The sequence below is a fragment of the Molothrus ater genome, chromosome 11 (assembly GCF_012460135.2).
Source record: "Molothrus ater isolate BHLD 08-10-18 breed brown headed cowbird chromosome 11, BPBGC_Mater_1.1, whole genome shotgun sequence".
In the NCBI taxonomy this organism is placed as follows: domain Eukaryota; kingdom Metazoa; phylum Chordata; class Aves; order Passeriformes; family Icteridae; genus Molothrus; species Molothrus ater.
In genome coordinates this window covers 13726340-13749400 of record NC_050488.2, presented here as the reverse complement: position 1 = coordinate 13749400, position 23061 = coordinate 13726340, and the positions used below count along the sequence as shown (strand labels likewise).

At 40.7% G+C, this 23061-nt stretch overlaps 1 protein-coding gene across 1 annotated transcript in view; it reads right to left on the bottom strand.

Annotated features, from left to right (window-relative positions):
* Positions 1-23061, bottom strand: part of PTPRG (protein tyrosine phosphatase receptor type G) — a 394190-nt gene that overhangs the window by 113375 nt on the left and 257754 nt on the right. The window contains exon 5 of the mRNA XM_036390782.2: positions 22228-22323. Within this exon, the coding sequence (XP_036246675.1) occupies positions 22228-22323 (96 nt within the window). The remainder of the gene's footprint in view (positions 1-22227; positions 22324-23061) is intronic.

Below are 23061 nucleotides of genomic sequence, written 5' to 3'. Positions count from 1 at the left end.
TAAACAACCCAAAAAACCCACCTTGATTTTCATCTCTCTATTTTTTTTTTCACTTCTTTGTATCCTTTTTCTGCCTGTGTTCACAGAGGAAATCAGGTTTCTGAAATCCAAAATGTCAAGTTCTATCCTCACTGCTGCACATCTCTGGTTTAAGTGGCCTGCAGCTACCACACTGGTTGAGATCAGAGATTCACCCATACAAGAATCCTGTCTCTGATAACAGCTGATACTTAAAAGAAAGGAAGGGAAGAAAAAAAAAACTAAAAAAAAAAGCAGAACGGAAAAAAAATCTACAGAATAAGAAGTGTCCTTCTGACCTGCTTTATGATTCCATGTCATGAAGCTTGAGCTTATATCCTTCTACAAACTGTTTTTTACTTCCTTTGTTATATAATATGTGTTCTTCCAGACATGTATTCTTTTATCTTATGAACATATCCTGAAGGACAACAGCAATGAATTATTCAGATTGGAATTATTGCATTCCACATTTCTGCTGGTACCTTAGAGAAAGATCACATGTCTGTAACTGGGTCTGGGCACTTTGGCTTCACCCAACACACGCCTGCCTAAGCTGGGCAAGGCTTCTCTTGTGAGTGAAGAAGTGTGAGTTTTCCCCCCTACTCCTTCAAGAACTTACCAGAAGAAACACCAAGAATGACAAGGAATTCCAGGCACAAACACAAGCCTACAATGCTGCAGAGTGAGTATTAACAGACAGATGGAAAAGCATCCTGAAATTGCCCTAAAATACCCACGGTACCACTACTACAAATGTTGCTTCCTGTACAAGATGTTTTTGCTCAAAACTGACTAACACTCTATAGGTCTGCAGTAAACAGATGAAATAAGGCTTGTGTGCATCATTTATAATTGAAAAATGCCTGTAATCCTCTTCAGCAGAAATAAATAGGTAACTGTCATGCTAAGCACAATGGAAAAACAAACACAGAGATATCATTAAGCAGCTTCCTGTGCTAACAGAGCTCTCACCATAGGGTAAATATGGGATGAACATTACATGAAGAAGCAAAATCTCTTGTTTATTGTACCCTTTGTGTGGCTTCAGTACCTGTGCACATGCCATTCTGAATAGAAAGAGTGGCTTGATGTTAATGCAATGAACAAGACAAATATTTGCAATATGGGAAAAGGCAAGGCACAAGTGACCCCATTCTGCAGTCACAAACCAGGTATGTTCTTCACATGAAGTCATGGTGGAAATCTTACTCTAGACAGGTTAGATTTACTTACAGCTCCTTCAGTGAACAAGGCTGATCAGCCATGAGCTCTATTGACAGCACTGTTAACACCTCTCAGCAGCACAATGTGTTGTCCCTGTGCTTCAAAGTGCTGCTTCTACAGCTGTAGCCTTGAAGGCAGGCCAGGGAGGAGCTCAGCCCCTTCTCAAGATAACATTAATATTCCAAAGAGGACAATTCCAGCGACTGAGCAAAGCAGGAATGTGAGCAGAGGACAGACCAGAGCACCTCAGGCAGGCTGACCGTGCTAGTTCAGCCACCAAGCCATAGCACATGAAAACAGACTTTACTGGGCAAGGTACCACCCCTGTGCTACAGCTGTACTGAGCTCAGCTTGTCCTCCTTTTCTATCACTTATTGTAGAGCAGCCAAAGCTCTCTGTTCATCTGATTATTTTATAGGACAAACTCAGAACCTCCTGAAGACCCAGATTCATCAAAACTCAGCAGACTCGTAAAGTGTTAAAATTTATGCCACATGCTGTATAATTAAAGCCACATGCTAAAGTCATGTAAGTAATCCATGACCTGTCTTTCTGCTGGAAACAGTTCTATAAAGCTGCAAAAAAGATCTCAGGCAAACATACTGATCTTACCATGCTTATTTTAGAAACACCAACAAATAAAAACAGGGAAACACCCAAATACACACTGAGGCAGTTAGAGAGGACACACAGCAACATCAGACCTTAACTCTAAGACCCCTGTCCAAAGCACCAGACACTCCCATTGCCCAAAGCTCCAGGCAGCCTCTCTGAAACCCAGATCATCCTCCCACCAACCCAGGAGGTCTGGAGGGAGCACCAGAAGGCTCTCTAATGACCACTGGTACCAGCGACCTTGTGAGAAGTAGGTGAATATTAATCATTTGAACAGATCAGGAGTAAGGAATACACTTTCCTTTTAAAAATATGTTGGAAGAAAAGGGTGAGGGGAAAAAAGAACTGAAGAAAACTCACCTATTTGGGTTGATACAAAATACAAATTTCTCTTTCATTTCCACCTTAAAAAATATCTGGCATTTAGACATTAAACTGTCATAAATTTGCAGCAACTGCTTTCAAGCTCATTAAATGGGCTCACAGACAGTATTGCAAAGCATCTCAAAGTGAAGGAGAATGCCACAGTCGGCTATATTGAAAGGTGAAATGACATGCATTTTGTGCAAGGCAGAGGAAAATGAATGGCAACAATTTTGTGATACAGTACCTGAGCCTTTCCCCTCTGAATAGTGATATAATTTACTTTTCTCTCCCACTGCAACATTTGGCCCTTGACTTGGAAACTAAATCTTCCATCTATCAAGCCTTACCCATCTGCTAAGTAAAATGGCCAAGAAAATCTGCATGCCTTGAATTCGATATAGCCAGCTGCTCCCAGAGTGCTGAGCATTAACATCCAGAGACCATCCTCTCATGCTGCAAAGGACGCTGCCTGCCAAGGATGAATGACTACATACTTAACCGTGGCAGCTGAAGCCACTGACAATGGCTGACACAGAAAGATGCCAATGTGTCAAACTCTACTTTCAATTACAGCACTGAAAGTCAGGGGTAATATTCCCCCAACTGTGTGCCTTCAGCTCCCATACAGCCTGCAGTTAAGATATACAACTCACCAGCCAAAAACCTAAGCTCCAAGCACTCTGTACAAACAGCTAAGAAGAAAAAGAAAACTATTATGAATTAACTAGGTTGCAGAGATTAAATTGTCCTGTAGGGTTTCAGGACAATCAACATGATTAAACAATTTATTCTTCTATCAGCTCAGTGATGTTGGACAGATGCCAGTCCCCAATCTCTGTGGGAAAGGACCTGATTTTCAGTTGGTTAGAACAGAAATTAGAAGAATCCCATTTAATGTGAACACTGTGCCACACAATACGTATTTTAACATCACAGCAACAGAATTTAAAGAATCCAAGATAATCACCATCAAAAGAAACATTCTTTTCTCACTAAAGGGAAAGCACTAGGGATATTGCTTTTGAAACTCTTCAAATCCATGTCTTCTGGGCCAAATAATTCCAGGGCCAGCTATCAGCTTGGGCAGCCCTACTCCCAATCCTTCTGAACAATGATGCTTTAACCTGCATCAGTCTGCAGCACTTGGAAAGGATCCTGGCTTTGTGGTCCACACCCTTCTGCTCTGCACTAACTCCATTGTCCCACCTCTTGCTTCTCTCCCTTTTGAAGTCCACATTGTAAAATCTGATTGTGGATAAATATCTAGTTTCTTAAACATTACTGAATAAAAGGAAGTGAAAGATCTCAGCCGGATCTGGAATGCGGATGAACAGATATGAAAAGTTTACTTGTGCTTTGCTTTGAAATAAAGCAGGAAATATTTATCTGGAGCTTTCCAGGAGAGCTGATGGGTGAGAAGGGATACTGGTTGACACAATAGCACACTGAGCTATCTATGAAGCCAAGAAAAGGCCTACAGAGCTCCCGACATAATGATAAGCTAGATTTGGTGCTTTAAGTTTTTCACCTTCACAAGCACCAAATGATCCAAGAATGATATATTCCTGCTTCTCCACAGATGATATTTTCTTCCATCTCCCCCATATAAGCTATAATTGCACATCTCCCATATGAGCTGATGCAAAAGGACAAATCTGGCCAAAAGCCTGCAGCCTGACAGAGGTGAGCAGGGAGGCAGAAGGCATTTGCTGTGTAATGAATGGACTGCCCAAAGTAAGTATCCTGCAGAATATATTTGTAAGAGAAAACAAGAAATGGAAACAGCCCCCTTAATACTTCAATTTTCTACTCATGTGTAAAATCAGAGAGAATAACAGGTACCCAGGCAAGATATGACACTGAACCTTAAGGTGGCACATGCACTATTTCACACAGATGCTACCACGACCTTTGATTTTTTTAAAAATGTGCATTAGAGCTGATTTTGTCTTTGCCTACAGCAACTGGTTTCAGGTTTAGGGATTTGAAGGCAAACTCTGTTGAGTTAAATTTGGGTTTTGGCCTTCAGGTGTTAATAATCCTGCTATGAATGAAAATATTCTGAAGTCATAGAGGTACTTATGCTGGAGGAGGGAGTGTTCCTAAATGTCTCATTCACTATGTTGTTTCAAGAGAAGAGAAAAAAAAAGTTAATGAGTCTTCCAATGATTATTTTAAATAGAGTAATGGGTGTGCATTGATCCTTCTAGCTAATTCCACTTTGAATAATAAATCATTCTGACTGAAAGCTTGGTAGTGATATATGAACTTCATATTTCACAACAGCATTGGAGGATAGCTACGAGCAGGGTATATTAACTAGCAGTGCCAAAGAGGAGGCTGCACTTTTGCCTTTACTTTTTTGAAATCCACAATGGTTTTAAAAGCTATTGAACTGACTTTGGGGTCAGGTGTTCTGGCTGTCCCTCATCTCTGGTTGAGTGCAGTGAAGCTGTTTGCAACCACTGCTCCTCACAGCCTTTAACTCAGCCCCTGCATCACTTTGTACCTGCTGCCTCTGCACCCGAGCTGCACATTCTGGGCCTGGGATGGGACAAAGCAGGTTATAGATCAGCAACTTCCCCTTTCATTATGTCCAGCAGGGATGCTTGAAAACACAAGGAGCATAAATAGTCACTTTTACACCACAGGCTGGCTGAAATACCAGTGTCACAGAAAGAGCAAAGCACTGGCTACCACAGAAGAACATTGAAGAGAATCTGTGTGTTGATGCAACGTCCTGACACAAGAGACTGTCTCGAAAAAAAAAAAAAGCAAGACCATGAGACTCGGAGGAAGAGTTAAGTCTGCTTAATAACTCAGCTCAGAGTGCTCTGTGTTTGTGCACACTGAGCTCCTTTGTTAGTAGAGAGGAACATTGATCGTGCATTGTAACCTGCTGGCAGTGGCTGATTGGAGGACCAGGCTGAGGAAAACTCTGCAGCTCCCTCTCCACAGCATTTCCTCCATTCACTATCACAAGATTTGCAACCTGCAGCATGGCAAGAAACAACAATGTATTTTCCTTTCTTTTTGTAAGGCACTCTTTCGCCCAAACTTTGACTTATTCCATTGCTAAATGAATTAATTTCCCCAAAGCATTCTTGCACAAATTCAGCTAATTTACTGCAAGTGAATAGCACATCCAATTAACAAATTACTGAATGATCTTAATACACATATATCTAAGGAAAAACAAAAGATATGTTCAGCTCAAAAGAACAATCTGATTAGAGCAATAGAATATCTCAGATACAAAGTCCTGTAAAAGACAAAAATGTAATTGCAACACAGAGGAGAGGCAGCTTCAGTGGCAGCTTCTCAAAGCTGGGAAAGCTTGATTGATAGACTTTGCCCATCTGCAGCTGCGCAAAAAAGGGCCACAGTAGCTGCAAGTTTATTTAAAGCAATTTCAGTGCACTGAGCCTACTTGTTCTCCTTTGAGAAAATAATATGATTTCTTCATAGAGCATGTAGTCTATTTATTTAAGCAGCAGTGTGCAAGATCTCTCAATCCTACCAGCAGTTCAGCTGGAAAAATGACACACCAGGGGGTAACATTTTATCAGGATGGAGGCTATTTTATAAAAACTGCCATCAGGTATAAACTGTTCTCATCCTCTGAGTTAAAAAAATAAAAAAAGGGGCCAAAAAAAAAAAAAGAGTTGGGTCTTTTAAAAGAGTTTTCTCAATTTGCTCAATTTACAGTTTTTAGGTAAAAATAACCATTTTGACCTAAGTAGGGAGGAAAATGAAATGGTGTAATGAAAAAATATAACAAGCACTACAGCCAGATCATCTTACAACACCCACTCCTTGATGTACAGCTTCACACATTTGGAGAGGCTAAACTCAAAACTGTGAAACCACAAATGGAAGTTAGCTCTCATTTTCTTCTGCTCCTAGCTTGAATTTGGTACAAAATTGTGCAAGTGAGAAAAAAGTATCTCCAGCTCTTTTTTTTTCTTCTTTTTTTTTTTAATGAAAATAAAGCAGTGAAATCTGTTGGCTAAACAGGAGAATTTCCTGGGCAAAATGCAATGTCTGAAAAGGAACAGCTCAGATGGACATCTGGAACTCCAGCATTTTGCAGGGGGTTAACTTAATTGCTCCAGCTAAGCTTGCCTAGGATGCAGCAGAGATTTTCAGCCTTTTCCTCTTTTCTAGCAAACACAAAGGATTTTGGTGAGAGAGGTCACATCAATCTCTCCTTTAAAATAAGGAAAAGGAATCGTCTCAGCTTCCCAGTATCTTTCATCCATTCTACAAGAAAGGTCCTGTCTTTTTCTCTCCCAGCACAGCCCTGGGCTCCCTCCAGCCAGGCAGTACAGATGACTCAAGCCAGCATCTCTGAGTCACAAACACAGAGGATGCAGAAATGTCAATTAAGTTACACAGTCACTTCCCTAATGACAACCACACCTCAGTTCACAATTAAATTAGAAACCCAGTGAAAACAAATTATTGTAGGGCAGATTTTTTTTTTTCTCCTTAATGTTATGCTTTGAAAAGTCAAATTCCAGCACAGTTTGTTTGCCGCTCCTTTTACCTCATTTCTAAGGAGGTTGGTGTAAATTGGCCTCCCAAAACTGCAGCAGGAATTTTTGCTACACCAAATTCCCCATTTCTAAAGCAGCAGCCATGGGCTGGGTGGGCTTTCAGGCTTCCAGGCATCTTTGTGGTACAAGAACCCCATGTTAAACCAGTGCTGTTCATCAATGCTTTCCAGCATAAAAGGACAACTACGATACAGTCTTGAATTTGTAATTTTCTTTCAAGCAAGTTCTTCCCTCTTTACTTATATTTTTTGTAAATTTTCAGTGTCATATAGTTCTTGCAGGTGTGTGCATCTTTGCAAAATGCTATGAACTTGCACAGTTTGGTGCTCACAGTACCTAAGGCAGAAAGCACCTACTAATCCTCAGAGTTTCCTCACTTCTGACTCCACTTTCATGTCTGAGTAGCTTCCCTCTTCCCTCACACACCTGCCACATCCTCCTCACTGTCTCTTTCCACCCAGTGAGCTGTTCCTGTCTCCTCAAATGTTACAGCATCCTCCCCTCCACATACCCCCATGAGCATCCTTCCACAACTCTCCCACCTTTTCCTCTCCACCTCCTGCCTCTCCAAGGAAGTTCCTCTGCTCTTCCACGCCCTGAGATGTCCTTTATGGAGGCAGGAGAAAGCAGTGGCTTTGGCTGCTGAGGATGCTGAGTGGGCTTGTCCAGGGCATCCTGGGTGCCAGCAGACAGGGTGCCAAGGGTACCAGCTCCAGGACTGCCAGGGGCTGCAGAGCCAGTGGGATTGAAGTGTGGGTGCACCAAGAGCCAGGCACAGAGCTGTCCCTGGGCAGTCACAGCAGCAGAACTCCCAGAAGCAGGGGAGAGAATTGAGGCAGTCCATCTCAATCTTCTTCAAGCCACTGAATTAAGAGTAGCAGGATGTGGCCTGCATTTATTTTTTCCTCAGCTGCTTCTAAACTGCTCGAGTTCCTGCAGCAACAGAAGAACAGCTCAACCCCACTGTTTCATCTGGTGTAACACCAGACAGAAACAGTCAGGAGTATATGTCAAGAAGTTTATTTTTCTCTTGGTTAGCATGACCCAACAACTCACTCGGTTCCTTAAAAAAACATTTCAACAAGTATCATGGCTCATGTTTAGAACAAATGGGCAAGTTTTGTGCAGAAAAACAGCACTTAGAACACAAGTGCATTAAAAGCCTGGCAAACATTCAGTTTGTGGCAGCAGTTTCTTCCTCTTGAAATACAAAGAAATACAAAAACTAACATGACATGTGTGCTTGTTTCAAGATGTTCTACATTTCAGCAGTGGCAAAGTGAATGCTATTCAATCACAGTGAGTAGGTGATAATCTTAAAGCCACAGAACTCCTCAGGACTCTCTAGCCTTCATGCCTCTGCTCCATGGGCTTCTTAGAGCTTTCCTTTGCTCCTGTGGAGCGTGACCTATCTATGGAGGGCATTTTCAAGCTCTGTCTCTGGTCAGGAAGCCCTCCTCCTACACAGGGTATAACTTCAAAATTGCCAAAATCTAAAAATCTCAGGGAAAGTTATGAGAGAAGAAGTAAAATACAACTGAACAGGATTTAAAACAAAACTTAAAACAGGGTTAGAACAAAAGGTGCTCTTTGAACAAGTCTAGCCTGACCCAGAAGAGTGAAGATGCTTCCTGCAGGTGAACGTACATAGGAATGCTCTCAGGAAGATTCTTCCATCTCATCTCCTCCTCTCTGAATTTGCTCATCAGAAAACCTGGCTATTAATTTGAGGTGTTTCCTTATTATTTTTTCTTTCTTCTCACACCCAGCACTGTAACTCCTGGGTGTCCACAGCTCATGAGCAGTGGTTATGATCTGATCCCCAGTGCTGTGGCAGGTCAGCTGGACCATCCAGGCTCCTGGCTAATGCATTGCCACAGCCCCAGTTTTGGTGTCCACCTCTAGAAAAGTCTCTTATCTCTCCTCTTAAGACCTGCCAGGCTTCATGGTCTCTTGATATCACCACCCTCATACAACCACCTGCAACTGGCACCACAAGCTGCATCAGGTTTTTCCCTGCCAAAAGCCTGGTTGTTATGGAGGGAGCTAAAGAGCCAAGCTCTGTGAAGGCAATCCACAGAGGGCTGGCACTGAGGAACATCTTCACTGCCAGGCTGCCCAGCCAGCCATGCCCAACGTGCCTGAGACCCAACACAGTTGGAATTCCAGCCCAGCTGGAACAAGCTCACCAGGAGCACTGCACTGCTGGCTGCTGTGAGGATGAGAGGCTTTCCAGAGCAGCAGCACAGCCCAACAGCTTCATGCTGGAGCATCCCATGTTCCCTGAGTCTGGTTTGCACCCCCAGCACACTGGTAGGATGCACCTGCACTTGCTGCTCTTTTTACACTCAGATTTTAAGGGGGGCAGCAAATAGATACGGCATGATAACAAAGACATTAAAAAATCTCATCTTTTTAGGGTTAAGACACTATTTGTCTCAGTTGTATGTGTCAGATGCAATGCAAGCAGTCATGAAGGAAGGAAGAGGGCACTTTCTAAAAGGCAGACACAGGCTGGGCACTTAGGACACAAATACAGCATTTTAAAAAAATTGCTTCTGACACAAGAACAGCTGACAGAGATAATCTCCACAGCTCAGCATGAATTTAGACAGTCTTTCAACAACTCTATTAGACAGGTGTGGTAGCAGCCAGCTGTACTGCATGCACAGACCAAGTTTCTCTAAAACCTGAGTGTCCATATGGCCCTGCAGCACACTGAGGTGGTGCCACCCGCCCGGGCATCACCCTCCTCTCCCACCACCATCTGTCCACAGAGAGGGATCAGTACCAGCCTGGGGGTAGTGCAGAGCTGGTCTGGATAATGACTGAGTCCAGACTCCAAAATGATGGATGTTCCCATCCACAACACAGGGACGCCCAAACGGCTCTACCCAGACAGGTTTAAATGCCAGCTTTACTTCTGGCCTTTAATTCTCTGCTGAAGTTATGAGCAGAGGCAAGTCAAGCCATAAGGTGGGGTGGGCTGTGTGCTATTAGGAAGGTAAGCTTATTATCTGAAATGTAATAAATCTCTGTAGATATCTGGAATAGCAGAAGGCAACAGTTTGCTTTGCCATATCACTAGTAATGAGTTGGCAAGAGGAGAGCATTCCAAAACGTTAACCTAAAGCTTAATTTGACTGGTATGCACTTTGGGAGAGTACTTAATAAGACTGGTTCACCCGAGATGGGGAACTATCTGTCTGCTCATGCCTCCCATGAAATGCAGGAGGATATAAAAGAGTGTGATTTTAGCAGTTTAGAATATAAAATGATGAGGAAAAAAATCTTTGAAAAGTGATTGATGCAGTCTAATCATGTTTCACACAAGAGCATTTCAAATTATGTTAGATATTTTTATAGGATCTAGATATGATAAAGTAGGCTTGCCAGGTAGCAAGGTAGGCAGGAGGGAGGAAGGAGTAAGAAAATAATGAAATTTTCTTACTTTTTACACAGGCATATGGATAATGCCGTACAAACCAGAGATAAAATGCACCAAAAAATTGCTAGCTTAGCTGTTAAGGTTATGGAGCTTTGCTTTCTAATCAACACTTACCCATAAAGCTGTTTTTAAATATTGATCTGATATCATGTTCCCAAGGGAAAATAAATATCAAAAGGGGTGATTTAATTCAATCTTCATGGTTCCTGCATAACCATGATCCTATTTCTTCCAAAACCCAGAAAGCAGTAACTTAAGTGAAGCTTACAGATCAGCTAATATATTTACAGCCTTAAAATAACGTGAGACACACTATAAAATACACTGAGATCCAAAGTTAATCTCTTTTAGCAATATTCTTGCAGCAAGTAAAGATGAATTTTACGGTGAAAAAAATCCATTTCATCAGGAGCAAGACTGAGCTTTCTAATAACCACGCTCCTTTCTAATGTGGTACATCATTTTACTTTACTCATAAAGAACACTTTGCCAAATCTCCAGTTAGGCTTCATTTGATCCAGCAGAGATGTTGCAAAACCAATACCCTCTTGAAGAAAGTCTCTTTAGACTTGATAACGACCACATTTCAATGCATTTCTGATGCACAGAAAGGGTACAGTTACAATCAGCAGCTAAATACTGTTCTGATGGTGTCAGCCAGACAGCTTTTCCTTGGCTCCTCAGAGTTGTGAAGCAGTTGCAAACACCATAAGCTCATAGGAAAAATCCTGCTCCACCAAAACTCACTGATCAGAGGCGCTGAACAGATTTAAGCAATTTATTTAACACATTTCACTTTTCTGCATAGAATAAGATGGTGATTAGCATTCTTGACTCTCACCTATCTCCAGCAGAGCAGAAGAGCACATCCCAGCTTCTGTGCTGGTTTTGTTCTGGAACCTGACACCAGCACACCTGAACTTCAAACAAAGGGAGCTTTAAATTACTCGAACCAGTACCACTGAGCTCATTTGGAACTCATCACCTTAGTCAAAGTAGTGTGCTTTTCAGTGAATCTCAGATATAGAAGATACCCCTAAAAGCTACTATAAAGTTATGCTGTAAAAGGGTTCCCAGGCTGACACCCTCAACTCCACCCTATAAACCTGAAGATTTCTGATTTAGATTCATAGGAGGTAAAACATCAGGTAACTAGGATTGCTCTGGGCAAGCTGCCATGCAGAATTATTTTGGGGGTGATCTGCCATCAGCATTATCAGCTAAACCATCAGTTATACATACAAATGTCTACAAATCTGTACAAAGACATCAAGAAGGGAACAGACTAGATTAAAATTTACTTTCATTGCATTTTTTCTGACCTCTGGAATGAAAACCATGGGCTCAGAAGGCCCTCAATAATCATCTCTCCCACAGTCATCCTGCAGCACAGAAACTACAGACGACAAAACCCAGCAACAACTCAACCCTCTGGCAGTAACCTTTAACACTGGGTTTATAGTAATTTAGGACAGACGATAATTAAATTACTGAGGGATATTTTCCTGCATGCTTGCTCTGCATCATGTGTAACACTTAGGAATTGCCAAGAAACCACACATTCATTGGTAACAGCCGGGGTGGTGCTTACATGGACACACCAACCTGACACCAATCCATGTGACCCTGACAGCTCCCAACCATCCTCTTCTCTCCTTGCATGCTTTCATGCTTTCCCATCACTTCTGATCTGGGAAAATACTGACATTTCAGCCAGACCTGCTCTGTGATTTGACTAAGGCTGAACAGTGTGGGCAGCACAAAGACACAGTCAGGATGACTGTGCAACCACCTCAGTGCCTGTACCAAAAATGACACGTTCCATTTATTTGTACAAAGAGAGCCCTAAGTGATTCTTACATCTCACAGCGACCTATTAACAAAAAGAAACTTTCTGAATGGAGTATCCAGCTAAACACTTCAAACAAATACATCAATTATGCATAGTCTGTATACTTTTTCCACCTTAGGGATCAAACTGTAACGAGACTAAAGAATTATGTTTTATTTGTATTAAAAATGTATCAGCTGCTGTCCGAGAAGGTTTTCCAGAACATTTGGTATGCTACCCAGGAAATTCTGTCTGAAGCTTGTATTGTTTATTCTTGCCAATACAAGGAGAAACGTGGTGCTGTTATAGCTGAGAACTACAGTAATAATTCTTCAGGCAGAACAGCTTGTATTTAATAACTTTTTCATCTGAGCCAGAAGATCTAAAGGGAAAGGAAGCCCCAATTTTACCCATCTATTTTATATATTCAGACTTTACAACCAATCTCTCTTTTATGGCACAAAGTGAAACTAGACAATCATTTATGAATAGATCCTGTGCTCACCTTTGCTTAAAATGTGCCATAACACTAACTGGTAACCAGAGACACAGGAAGACTTTGCAGTTTCATGGAAGACACTGAGGGCAAAAACAGGTGTAACTTTTCTAAGGGTTACACAAATACTGTTCAAAATCCTGCATACTTGGGCAACTGTAGACTGCAGAACTGGAGTCTCCTGGCTGAAATTTTACATTTCTCCATCTACATCTCATGAATGCAAACCGAATGTAATACATTTGCTATTATAACCCTCTGACAGACAAATGGATCAGAGAGCTAGATGAATACAGAGCCTGATGAAAAAATAAAAATTAAAAAAAAATTAAATGAGGTGTGCAGACAGGCATAAAAAACTATTTCCTAGAATCCAGGCTGGATGTTTAAAAACTGGAAGAAAAAAGGGGCTTCCCAGAGGCAAGTGTTCTCTTTGGGAGAGAGGAGAGGAAAGGAGATGAATGTATATCTTTACATCTCCTGTGATTCTGTAACTAAGATCAATTTTAGCAAAACACTCCAAAAACTTAGATAGCAAAAAATAGATTCTTTATTTACAGCTTTTCTCTCTCTTTCTTAAATAAAAGGTCAAGTAAAAATCCACCAGATTTGGGACATGTAAGAAGGACAGGGATAAAGCAATTGTTGGTATCACAAAGTCACAAACAAGCCCCATTTGATGGCTTCTCAGTGCTCTGAGACACGAAGAGGGGCTGCTGTCCCTGCCCTACAGCAGTGATGGGGCCTGCAGCAATGCTGGGGGTCCCTCCACGCTGCCCCAGCTCCACGTTTGCTTTGTGATGTTTGACAATGTGACCAAGTGATGCATCAACAATGCACAACAGAGACCAAAATGCACAAACTACTACTGTAGTTAGGGAACTAATTTGTTTTTTAGTCTAATGCTTATAATCAGTAAACTTCCTGAGTCTCAATCTTCCTGAACCACAGAAGGGGTGAGATTATAGGCTGACAACTGTAATTTTTACATATTACACATGTAAGTGTCATTTTCAGGAATCTAGTAATGAAAACTCCACAAGACATTTTTAATACATTTAAAAATTTACATGGCATGGCTACAAAATGGTTTGTTTTGTTTTTTTCTTTAAATAGGACATTTTTAAATTACTGAGAAGTAAATTACTGTGTTTAAGAAGCTGACATTAGACACTACAAATATTCCTAAACTGATTCGACTTCTGAACATCAAGGGTGAGAGAAAGGAAAGGGAAGAAAAGAATACACAAACCCATGCTGATCAAGTTCTTAAGGCAAGTAATTAAAATAAAACCACTAAAATGTAAGGGGACATTATGAGAATTAATGCTAACAGGTTGGTATATAATTTAATGAAGCAACTTAATAATGGCATCCTGCTTGGGATTAATCTCAATACATTAATCAATTAAGAATCATTCAGAAAGCAAAAAAAAAAAAACTGCAGGTCAAAAACATTTACAATGCTGTAAACTGAAAGACAGTGATGTCAACATTCAAATGAGCATTAAACCAGAAGGGCAGAGAGATCTATTCCCATGCAACACACACAACCAGGTCTCATTAATGGCTATGACTGATAGCTCAAGATATTGAGGACAAACCCCATAAAATGTGCGGAGCGTTTTTCGTATTTGCAGCATTGCAGAACTTTGGAGTCCAAGTCCTCTCAACAACAAGGACATTTGCAGTTCTTTCCTAACATCAATAATTGTGATTTTTCCATTAAATAAATTGGACCAAAGGACTGTGATTTATCACAAAAAGCAGAAGTCACTTGGTAACCCATCCCCACTGTTTTCCCCCCTCTTTGCTGCTGCATCCAAGCCAGAGACAGCACAAATTGTGAGTTGTGGGCTCCGACTTTGCAGTTAAGAAAGCATTGACAGTGCATTTGGGGAAAAAAAGGATCTAATTCTAATTTTTACCTTCAATTAGATTTTTTAGATGCTTTGGAAATTCATTTCCGTAGGTATGTCTGAGATTAAAAACAAAATAAAAGCCAAAGACTCAATGTGCATTCTGGTATTTTGCTCTGAACTGTAAAAAGAACTGTATGGCACCGCTTTCAGTACTGCCCATATCCTTTAAAACTCGATCTAACAAACGGCTTTAATTGAAAGTATTGCATTTTGGAGGTCATCAGACTTTTTGCCTTAGTGGAAAATACCATGAACAAGTTCACAGAATGAGGAGAAGAAGAGAAAGGAAGACGATTGCTTGGGCTCTGAAGAAGATAAGTGCACATAAGGTAAATTACCCTTCTACACTGCACAGTCAGCCTGTGGATAGAAAGTTTCAACACAGCAGGTTGCAGCCATCATGATCTAGAGACTGCAAATGCCTCTTGGCAGAACACAGGCAAGCAGAAGTGGAACGATGTGTTTGCTTCCAAGAACGATCTGTTTCAGCCGCCCTGTCAGTCTGTGCCTCCAAACCCAGCCCCCCTTTCGCTCACACATTTGTGCCTCATTCCTCCAAGCAGGCTTGCTCAGGATGTTCAGGCTGCTGTGTGAACACCTCTGCTCTTCACACTCACGGATTCAGCCACATGAGCTCCTTCTCATGACAAGCCATGACAAGTGTGCAGCCATGTGAGCGAGAGCCCGAGCCCACAGCACCCTGCACAGAGACAGAAACTCTGCTCCTGTTTGCAGGGGATGTGACACCAGGGAATCCCAGGCTCTGCACAGTGACCCAGCAGCAAAGCTGTGTCTCAGTGCTGCTGTCAATGCACTCAGAGTTTGGAGGACTGAAGCATATCTGGTACAAAAAACCCCCAGAGGTGAAAGGGACACTGTTTGTTCAGTGCAATACAGCTCACTTAAAAAGTGAGTTTCTTGAGTGCAGCAGCACTGAATGATGAACACTGCTGGGCTCACAGACCCTTTCCAGCTCCCCGTGCTCCCCAAATTGCTCACAGTAAGGTCCCAGGGCTCACCGCATCTGCCCCTTCCTTACCTCTATGTGCCCTCCTTTTTGAGCGAGGGATGCAGCTCCGCCCTTCTCACAACTGCATCGGCCTTCACAACTAAAAACCTTTTGGAGCTTCTCTACTAAACTCAAGACTTCATCAGGATTGTTTGCCTAGTGCTCTCAAGAGTCAGCCTTCTCATTTATGTACCAAAATAAAGGATGAAGAACATTACTACAAGAAACCTTCATTTAAAGACGAAATAAAAAAATCTGTTGTAAACAGTAGTTTTACTATTAAACGTCATTTGAAACATGACTCATCTGGGCAGAGCTCTGGATCAGAAGAAAGTCTCATTGTTCAGCACTGGAAATTTAAAAAGCACCAAAATTGGAGATATATAGATATATATATTTTACTCTCAGAGTTATTCCCCATCTGTTCTCCTTTTCCTTTCTTATTTTACATAAAATATTCAAAAAATATTCATATTTCCCTAAGAAACTTTCAACATAAGTTGAAATAAAAAATCAGAATTTTGAGCTTAGTTTAAAAAAAAATTGTTTTCTTTAATGGAAAGGGTAGAATAGATTTTTTTAGAAACAGTTTCCATGAATTTTTGTCTTCTACCCAAAGCCTCCTCCAATCAAAATGGTTTCAGAGGAACTTGATCAGCATGAGCACTTGTTATTAGGCACCCAAACTTGCATATTTTGGCTAAAAAACACCTCTGGAGGTTGGTCTGTGCCATTGACACACTGAACTCTACTCAAATCCAACAGACCTTACAAAATCTTGTATTTAAATTCTCCATGACGCAAAATCACTTTTGGCAATTTTATCTCAACTTATTTGGGGAAAATGAGGACACTCTTTTTCTGCTCCAGAGATGCTTCCTATGTCACTATACCCCCTGGCATGTATAGTACAAGGTGTTGCTCAGAAAAATGGTGCTGCAGTGGCCACATCCACCTGCTCTGTGTCTTTTTGCGTCAGGGTAGCTACTTTGTACCTCTATTCTATGTAAAAGCCATTTAAAGGCCCTAGTATTGCTTTTATCAGTAACAACTACTGTTTTCAAACAACTGCAACATTTCAAAATGAAGCAAAACTGGACTTAATGAAGAAAAATACATTTCAAAATGTTTTGCTTGTCTTCACTTACATGGAGAGTTATTGGTATACAGCTACTGAATAAGGAGATGTACTTATCTTCATGGTATGAAGATAATAAAAATACACCTGTACTGATACTAAATAACACTGCTAATCAATACCAACAGTTTTTTTATTCATGAGCTACTATTAATAAAACCCCATGGGTTCTAATGTAACCATTAAAAGAATTAATACTGTAATTCAATTTTAAGTTCTTTACATCTATCTGAAGTCTATTAAAATAAATGAAAAGTCTCTCAATGACTCTAGATGATGCTCTGCATGTTAATGATGCCATGTGTTATTTTCACTCTTGCAAATCACCTTTAAGATATTGCCTGAACCCTGGAGTACTGATTATGCTTCATGTGGGTGGATATAATGTTCCAAGAGAAGTGCACACCTCTCTCTCCATTCTTATTGTCTAAATCAAATTAATTTTGCTCAGACTTTCAAAAAGCATTAGAATAAAAGAGAGGCAGAATCAGGGAATTTCCATGAATTGAGATGGGGACATGGGAGGGACCCTGTCTCCTACTGGATGTGATTTCCTACATAATCACCATATTTAAATCATTTATTCACTGAATCTGTTTTGTCAAGGCGGCAAACACATGAAACAGTTAATGAAAGGGAAGAACAGGGAACAAAAGGTTTCCGAGGGAAGTTAAAAGCTGAATTATGTTGTTCGAGAAACATACATTTAAAAAGCATATTTTTGACAAATATTCAATAGCTTTGATGGTGTTCCTCCAATTTATTCTGGGTTCAGCTCATTTAGGCCCCTGTGAAAAGTGAGTGATTGATCACATTGATGATGCAGACTAAGAACTACTACCAAAAAATCTCACAAACAGCAAGGCCACAAACATGCATTTTACTGAAGAGCACATCCCTGGATACATGAGTAACTAGTAAATATAAAGGCATTTACATGCAAATAATACACATATAGCTCTAAAAGTTAAAAGGGCTACAGAGTAGTTATTTCGACAAACTTATAAAGACATGTCTGCATTGGAAGGCAACTCAGGCTAAAGACATATAAAACCTTGATTTTTATTCCATGTACTTTTAAAAATACTGCTAGTTGCACATTTGCTGCCAAGTACCTAATTACCTTTAAAAATCTAGCTCTGCACTGCTGAAGCTCTTGAGTGATCGAGGTATCAACATCACTCATCATTATGGAGCTAATTTTAATGATGAAAGCATTGCTAAAAGTTATTTTAAAATTCATTTTTACTTAATTTCTTTAGAGATGATTTGTTTGAGTACCTGAGACACAGTAACTAATCACTGACGGTTTTCTCTGCAAATATAAAATAGATTTATGTGCCCTCCCAGTAGGAACAAGAATTCCATCACCTCCTCCTGAATTTCCGAGCTATCGAATATTTGATGAGTGCTTAGGGAATCAGTATTGTGCCTTTTCAAAGCAGTAATCAAGGAATGAAGTATTCTCTGCCATAATGAATCTACTGCAGGACTAAAAGATGAATATTTCAAATGCAAAAGCAATATGTTTGTTTTGAACACTTTCAAGTTTGGCTTTAATAAAGCAAGTAGTGAAGTATGCAATGAATTATATTGTTAGATGGTTAAAACAGAGCTGTGCAATATGTCTGAATGCATTTAATCCAAGTAACTACTCATTTTAAATGTGACTTATAAATATGTATTACATGTATGATGAACGGATGACTCGGGAACCGTGAGAGACCTGGGCCTTGCCTTCCACCCCTGGTTTGCTTCAAAGCTAGCTCAGCCTGACAATTAACCAAGGCCCAGAGCCAGAACATCATTAACTCCAAGCTGAATCTTACGTGGGCTGAAATGAAACACGAGCACCAACTATTCAAGTTAGGATCATTTAAATCAAGCCTGAGGTGCCTGGCTGGGCTGGGACCTGCTGCAAGTGTTCCAGCAGTTGGTGGAACTCATTTAGGAGGCTCATTTAGGATTGCCACAAAACAGGGCCCCTCAGCTGGGTCCATCACTATCCTTCCTGCAAGCCCAGGAGCCTTTCCTGCCAGCCAAGAGGGTGCTGGCAGCAGGAGGTGATGGACTTGTCAATTTGAACATCTCCTACCAGTACCAGCTTCCCTCTGAGAAACACCACATCACTGCAACACTGAAAGGAATGGCCATGATGTGTCCTCCTGAAAACCCTGTCAGAAGGCAAGGTCTCATTAGTCATGGCATTCTCTCCTTTGTCTCCAGGGGATTTTGATTTTTGCTAAAACTACAACTGAGTTCTCTTTAACAACAAAGAAAATCCAGCTAGAGATTTCAGGCCAGCTCATCTCATTTGCAAATTGACAATACCTGCTATAGGGTGCCCACAGTGCTATTTTGTGTGAGACCCTCCCTGTGTCTATCCACAATGAGATACAGAGATGAGCAGTTACAGCAGCTTGTATTTGTAAGAATTGTTTCTTAGTTTTGTAAATTTTTTTTGTCAGATCAACTAACCAGCAGCACACAAACAGAAATAGCATTTATCAACAGAGCTTAAAATGAAAGTAATGAGAAAAGCACAGCTTTAATTACAGCAAAATTCCAAGTGCTTCAATTATCCAAGTTCACAACCAATGTACTTTACCTGGAAATTGCCCCTGAAATAATGAATTCAATAAGGAGAATTCTTGTATACTCCAAGTTAAATTATTTAAAAAGGAAGAAAGAGGGTACTTAATTATTTAATGTTTCACCAATAATTATATAGTTCAGTATAATGTTCACTCACTGGAGAACCTGATTTTCAAAGGAACATTTATGAACATCAGTCAAACAAAAAACACCTGCCAGACTATAAACTCAGCCAGTGTTATGCACATTCATTCCAACACAGCACGACCACATTAGCAAAAATCCAAGTCTTAATGGCAAATGTTTCCAATAATTTATGTTAAAATATTTACAGAGAAAAGCATGCATGATACAGTTTTCTAATGCATTTATAAAAAAACAGTATGACCTCTCTGCTAAGATTTTTAAAAGCTGTGTTTTAGGTAAATGAGTTCAAGATGGGACCAAAGCTCTGGAAAATAGAAAGCTGTAGTACTTGAACAACATAAGCTGCCAATCAAAATGTGACCATGGACATCTTAGGGACATTTCATTCAAAAGTCACTAGGGATCAATTTTAAAAGACAGCTTTAAATTAGCTGCCTGAAATACTAGCCATGGCAAGTTTATCTGCATGGAGTCCTGGGGAGCAAGGCTCAGGGAACAGCAAGTATTTCTCAAGAAAAAGCTTTTCCCAAGTCATAGATCACCAAGCCCAGCACATGATATGCAGCTGATCAGGGCTAAAACAGCACCTTGGTCAAACACAGTAGGGATCTGCAAAAGGATCATCATCATCCATTAATAACCCTGTGTACAACAATTCAAGCCCTGTGGGACTAGTTCTGGAAAGTCCTCATGATGGCCAAAAGAGCAGCTGTCACACTGCTGTCCCTAAAGTTTATTTACAGGTGCCAGAACTCAGCACGTGCCCTTCTAGACTGGGGCCTCCGGGCTTTACAAATCTTCCTCGACTGTTCCCTGTCTTGGAGCAAAGCTGCCCAGAAGGAAAACCTGATACACTCATGAGTTTAACAACACAGCACTGATTTCTCATTTCAACCCAAAAAAAAAGGAAAATATGCCAGAACCCCCAAATCATTTCCCTGCAGCCACAAAACAGGTCATCCCTGGGTCACTTTGCCAAAGAATTACCTTGACCCCACTCTCTGGAAAAGATCAGAGGGTGTTCATCAGTAATGGCCTCGGATTTCAGAGCTCCCAGAGCAGAGGAGCCCAGCTGCACCAACGCCCAGATTTTACAGCCTCATGTCCTGCAGCCAGCAGGGCTGGAAATGATGAGTAGTGTAGATTTCTGCTTCCCTGAGGGGACTACAACACTCAGTTGGGGTCTTGAAAAGCCTGAGGTCTCTGACAATCAAAGATGGGGTTTTTAACAGCATAACACACTATTTTAAGTTATTTTAATGGCTCCCTTGGAATTGTGCAAAGAGAGACTTACAGCAAGTGCAGCGCTAGGCTTTGCAGGTGGGGAATACCAAACACAGTCCCACCACAATTTTAAGATCCTATTAAAAAAAAAAGGATTTAGGGAATACAGCGATGTGACATGGAGCAGTGTGATGTGGCTGATGTGAAGCCCATCAGGGTAATTTAGGAGTTAAATTCCAGAGAGATGATGCCACAACACGTGGTGCACACCATGGCACAAACCCACGCTCCTTCTGACATGGCACACACACCAAACCCACGATTCACTGTGGTATGAACCAGCCTTTGGCTGCTCTGCTTCTGAACTTCTGTCTTGTATGGCCAAATTCAACTTGCCCTAAGTTTCCCGTAGTACATTGAGATTAAGAAGTCTGGGGAATCATCATCATGCCATGCCACTGTAAATTATCACGGCTCCACCAATTTTGCCCTAATATGAAATGCCACAGAACTGCTCAGAATCAAACAGTGATGAATTTAACATGCCTCCTTCCACTATCCTGATGTCAGCAGAGTTACAGCAATTTATGCAATACAAGGATCTGTCCTTTCCTCCTTATCAAAGCATTTGATCAAAATCAGTGTCATGCAAAAAGACAACCTTACTTAATTTGAGCAGCAGAGTCAGGCTTGTCACTCTAACATCATAAGAAAAAGGGAGGTATTTACATATGAGTACTTGCATATTCCTTTTTATCTGGCTTCACAAAGATAACAGCAAGATCACTTTCTTCCTCAGTAAAAACTAGTGTGAAACCTCACAAAGGATCAGCATTTTCCTTGCTCTTCCCTCCCATCTTTCCTCTCTTCTGAAAAGCAATACCCCAAGACATTTCAAATCTTCATTAGCTACTTCTGTGCCTGTGACAGTCTGGTGGTGTGCAGTGGCTCCAGCTCCCTCGCTTCAATTCACCCTCAAGGTAAGAGCCTGTTTCTGATGTGAGGTGACAAGGGGCTCACACTGGTGAATGCCACTGCCACAGGTGACACTCCCATCACCAGCAGAGCTCCCTGCCCCACGCAGAGCATGCGGAGCCACAAATGAGCTCACCCAGCAGCCCCAGATCTGCATCTCTCAGGATGCATTTCAAACAAGTGGATGCATAAATTCACTCATTTGGAAATCTGGTCTGTTCAAGAACTTGCTACTATGACAATTTAGAAGAAGCTGCTACAGATAAGATTGATGAAACGTATTGATTAATTTTCTCTCAAGCTACATTTGAATTTTAAGTTTTTCCTAAACAAAACCAGTTGGTGTTGGTTTGTTAGTATTCCAGGGACTGCAGCAATGTGCTTCAGCAGCAAAGGAAGTTCCGTGATAAATGTGTTCTCCAGTCTGCATCTGTAGAGTAGCTATAAAGTCAGAGCAATCCAGGCAAAATTTTTCATTATGTTTTTAAATATACTTATTTACATTTTAAATCACACATAGACAATATGAAATATCTTTCACTTAGACAGGTGGGAACAAGAAAACAGATGCATCCATTAAGCTTGAAATAATTCAATGAATTAGATAGTACTCAGTGAACACTTTGGTTTATGGATATAGTCTTTGTTTTAACTTACTTGAAAAAACACGGCCATGGCTCCTACCACCCTGTTTTCTAGAACTGCTGTTCCAAAACTGTCAAAGTCATCAGGATTGTAGAAGTAAATCTGCATCTGCAAAAATTAAAACCAACAACAGAATCACATTAGCGTTACAGATTCATACAGCTTTCACATGATGTAATGCATTCACATTGTATGTAAACCCAGTGTTATGAACCTGAGATAAAGGAATTCTGCTGAACAATTGTTTAACCAGCATCTTGATTAATAGCATGACTGCCCTGCTGGGACAGTAAGCAGGGAACAGAGTTGGTGCAATGCATTTTAATACCAAATCCAAAGGTAAACAGTATGGCCAGCCTGTTCAGACGTTCAACTTTGTGCTTTGTGCCAGCATCTCTTCATTTCTTTGCACATTGAAGGCTCATCTCCTGCTCTGCTAAATGTGCTAAACATATTTATCTCAAAATCCATAGAGAATTTTGAAAAGGATTTCGATGTTTAGAGTTATTCCTTTACTCCTAAAGTAATTTGTAAGATAAAAGTCTGTCTCCATAGCAATGCATTTTTATGAGCCTCTGTTATTCAGGTCTATCAGTTAAGGTCACACTTCTCCCTGTCTTCAGTTAAATTTCATGACTTTTATTTCCAAAGCGTTAGTACTCTGCAAAAAGCATGACAAAAAACCAGATATATTGATGTAATTTTTTAATGAATAATAAATATGAATAATTACACAAACCCCAAGTAAGAGCAGGTGAGAACAATGATTACCCCAAACTAGCAAGTGTTAGAGTTACACAAATAGAAGAGGATGAAGAACAGCTTCCTGTATGCCTTCTGCTGATA